The 3,436-nt window shown below is 38.0% G+C and overlaps 1 protein-coding gene across 1 annotated transcript; it reads right to left on the bottom strand.

Moving 5' to 3' along the window:
- Positions 1 to 952: 952 nt before the first annotated feature.
- Positions 953 to 2,538, bottom strand: LOC104808249 (dnaJ homolog subfamily B member 4). The gene is made up of 3 exons (XM_010533896.2): positions 2,164 to 2,538; positions 1,595 to 1,992; positions 953 to 1,507 (listed from the first exon to the last, which is right to left on the bottom strand). Exons 1-3 carry the CDS (start codon positions 2,392 to 2,394, stop codon positions 1,060 to 1,062), a joined length of 1,077 nt encoding a protein of 358 aa, XP_010532198.1. The 5' UTR covers positions 2,395 to 2,538; the 3' UTR covers positions 953 to 1,059.
- Positions 2,539 to 3,436: the final 898 nt, after the last annotated feature.

A 3,436-nucleotide genomic window follows, 5' to 3' on the forward strand; every position in this document is an offset into this window, starting at 1 on the left:
TTTCTTACGTGATATCCTAGAAGACTTTCTACCCACTCTGTCATTTGTCAAGTTATCATAGATTCAAGTACGTTCTAAATTCCAGAATAATTTTTTGTGTGATTTGCATAATGATTGGTCCAGTATAAAATATTCCGCAATATATATAATAAAGTATTTTTGCAAAATACTATCAATGACATGTATTCAGTGTCCTCTAAGGTTTTTTTTATTATGCCAATATTTGCATTAATTAAGACACAATACGTATAGAACTCAAGCTTAAACCTTAATTATATGAGATACCATGCTTAAGGCTTTTATTAAACGCTCCAGACGGAGCCATTATCACCCATAAATGCAATGGTTGGATTTCTGTCGATTACATCCGATTGAAAAACTGACGGGTTGAAACGCAAACAATCGCAAACACAACAAAATATAGAATTTCTAATCGCTATTTTGTATTTGCATTTCAAATGTGTTTTGTGACGATTAATTAAAAATACAAAATACCTTTTTTTAAAAAAATAATATTTTTTAATAATAAAATTATTTTTTATCTAAATATAAATTAAAACGATAAAAATTATATTTAAATTATTTTATAAATTTAGTAGATAGTTTTTTTGTCAAATAATAATAAAATTAATTAAACTATTTTAAAATATATATTAAAATCATGTTATTTTTATTAATTTACATCAAACCGTAATTGCAACTGTAATCAATTATTTACCTGACAACAACAACAATTTATCAAGTAGTCGATACCAAGTATTGAAAAAGACGACACTACAATCGCAACCGTACTACCAGTCGATCCTTATAGGGTTCAAATTAACACACACTTCATAATCCTTAGTGAAGTTTCTTCCGTTTGTTTGGTTTTCTGTTATTAGCTATGGACCATGGTTTGTGAACCAAAGATCCATTGATCCGACCAAAGACAGGCTTTGTACCAAGTAAAATATATAGGAATGGTAGCTCTTTTGTTACGTTTAACATGATACAGACTCTTTGGTTTAGCCATTGTTGCAAAGCTATCCTAGAATTGGAAATGAGAGCATTCTCCATCGATCAAGTACTGGAACCTTGTAGAATGTTCCGGATCTCGGCCCGTTGATAATCTGAAAGTCTTCGAGGGAACTTTGTCCAAAACTTTATCATCAAATCTCCTCTCTTCTCCTTCTCCTTTGCCCTGGGCATCCCTTTGCCTTGAATTACCATGGTGTATCCATGGTGGATAACGTCGTCTATCCTTAAATTAATGTTGTCCCCATCGAGCAATTGGACAGAGATCTCGCAGCCTGTCAAGGCTTCAACAAGAGGGATCTCAACCTCCATCTCGAGATCGTCTCCTTCCCTCGTGAACAGATCGTGCTCTTTCTCCGTGATCACAAACGTCAAGTCAGCTGGTGCGCTCCCCATTGCTTCGTTTCCTTTCCCTTCGAATGTAACCTTCGTTCCTCCTTTCCATCCCGGCTCCACTTTTATCTCCACCATCTCCTCCTCCCGGCTTACCTCCCTGCAACAATAAGGATCCAAACACGATAGAAAACTCGTTTTTCCGGGCATTTTCAAGATTTGAGATTGGCGGAAAACGAAAACGAACCCTGAACTGGTCATGACATCTCTCTTGATCTTGATTTTCTTGGTGCACCCTTTGCACAGCTCCTCGAGCGTGCAGATGAGTTCTTCTTCCGTGGGAGGAGGTTTAGCCGCCGTTGCCGTGGAGCTTGAGTACAATATCGGGTTTGTGAAGCTTCTCTGGGCGCCGTTCCCTGCTGTCCTCGTGAATGATGGTGCGAATCTGGAAGTGGCATCCGTCCGGTTGCAGCTGCTCTTGCTCCTCGTGAACGATGACGAGTTTCGCCTCATGGGCATGTTCTGGCTGCAACTTCTCGACAGGGGCAGCTTCTTGTTCCGCACGAAATCATCGGTTCTGTCGTATCGGTAGCTATGAACCCTACACAGCCTCACCCCTTCCTCTTTTGCATCAGCCTTCGCTTCCTGAATGCAACACGCGCATATTTACAAACCTTTCATACATTTGCACGAAAGATTTAGCGTTTTAAACCCTATCCATACGCAATAACCTATATCTGGGTTTAAAACGTTATACGAAATATGTTCTTCTTAGGATGTTTTAGGTCAATTTACGAAAAGGGTTTGGATCATTACCTGGAGAATCTGCGAGGGAAGATCCTTGACGTCACGTACGTCCACATGGTGATGGTGATCTTTGCGTTTGGATTTGGTCTTGAGCTTTGTCTTGGTGTCGAAGTCAAAGGAAGAACACGAAGAGAGCTTGCTGTTCTTGTCGCGTGGCCATAGCTTGGCGATCGATCTGCATAGTTTGACCACGTCACGGAGGAGGAAGCTCTTCTTCTTCGGCACCCCTTGTGTCGCCATTTCTGATGGAGACGGCGAACGACACACAAAGAACAACGACGACGACGACGAGAGAGAGAGAGAGAGAGAGAGAGATGGGTCTCCACGGAAATGAATCGTTTTTTTTTTCTTCCTGAAACTCCTTTTTTTAGATCATGAAATAACTGTTTTCTATGTATTGGGGATGAAGTCATATTGCAATCTTTACGAAATTTTTATTTGATTCTGAATGTTTTAGTCAAATATCCGACGTATCAATGGAGTATATTCATACAATATTCTCAAAATATATTTACTTAAACAATCGAATTTGACATAAATTTCACGGCATTATTATAGATATTTCTCATAAAAAAATATATGATTATAAATATAAAAAATTTTAATTATAAATAAATTTTGAATTTGGTCTACTTTACCAGGTTAATAATCCAGAATTAATAATTTGATCTAATTTTTTTTAACACAAATCAAAGTTAAATTATATATATATATATATGCATGCACATTGCACACACGAAATGATGCATATACATCCGGGCCGTATGAAAAACATCCATGCATTATTAATAGGAAATTTTCAATAAGGGGAAGATACCAAAGTAGGCAATGCATTGATTAAAATACGTTACAATGTATAGGGATGGATACACTTACATACCGAGCCTATGAAAAGTATCCAAACCTGAAATTGAGTATTTTAAGGTACCCATATTTATCTTCTATTAGATTTGTCCGAATCAAAAGTCCGATACGAGGAGAGAGAGGGGGAGGCTAAATAAAAAGACACTGAGGAAGAGAGCCGGATTGTCTTGTACGGCGACAGACCCACTTTGAGGTTAATCTTCAGGTTGAACTCAAATGAAAGCTGGTTATGGGCTTGTCGAAAGGGGAGGAAATAGCAGTTCACTACAAGAAAATCTTGATATAGCGACGGAATTTGCGACGGAATTTTTCCGTCGCAAAGAAATTACGACAGAATTCGACGAATTTGGGACGGAATGCGAAAATTTTTATTCCGTCGCAATTAGTCGCAAAATCCGTCGCAAATTTGCGACGGAAT

Source organism: Tarenaya hassleriana, unplaced genomic scaffold (assembly GCF_000463585.1).
Source record: "Tarenaya hassleriana unplaced genomic scaffold, ASM46358v1 Cleome14, whole genome shotgun sequence".
NCBI classification, from domain to species: domain Eukaryota; kingdom Viridiplantae; phylum Streptophyta; class Magnoliopsida; order Brassicales; family Cleomaceae; genus Tarenaya; species Tarenaya hassleriana.

Coding starts and splice junctions, on each gene's coding strand:
- LOC104808249 (XM_010533896.2), bottom strand. CDS start 2,394: ATGGCGACACAAGGGGTGCCGAAGAAGAAGAGCTTCCTCCTCCGTGAC. Junction 1,993..2,163: donor TTCCCTCGCAGATTCTCCAG/GTAATGATCCAA, acceptor TGTTGCATTCAG/GAAGCGAAGGCTGATGCAAA. Junction 1,508..1,594: donor GATGTCATGACCAGTTCAGG/GTTCGTTTTCGT, acceptor TTATTGTTGCAG/GGAGGTAAGCCGGGAGGAGG.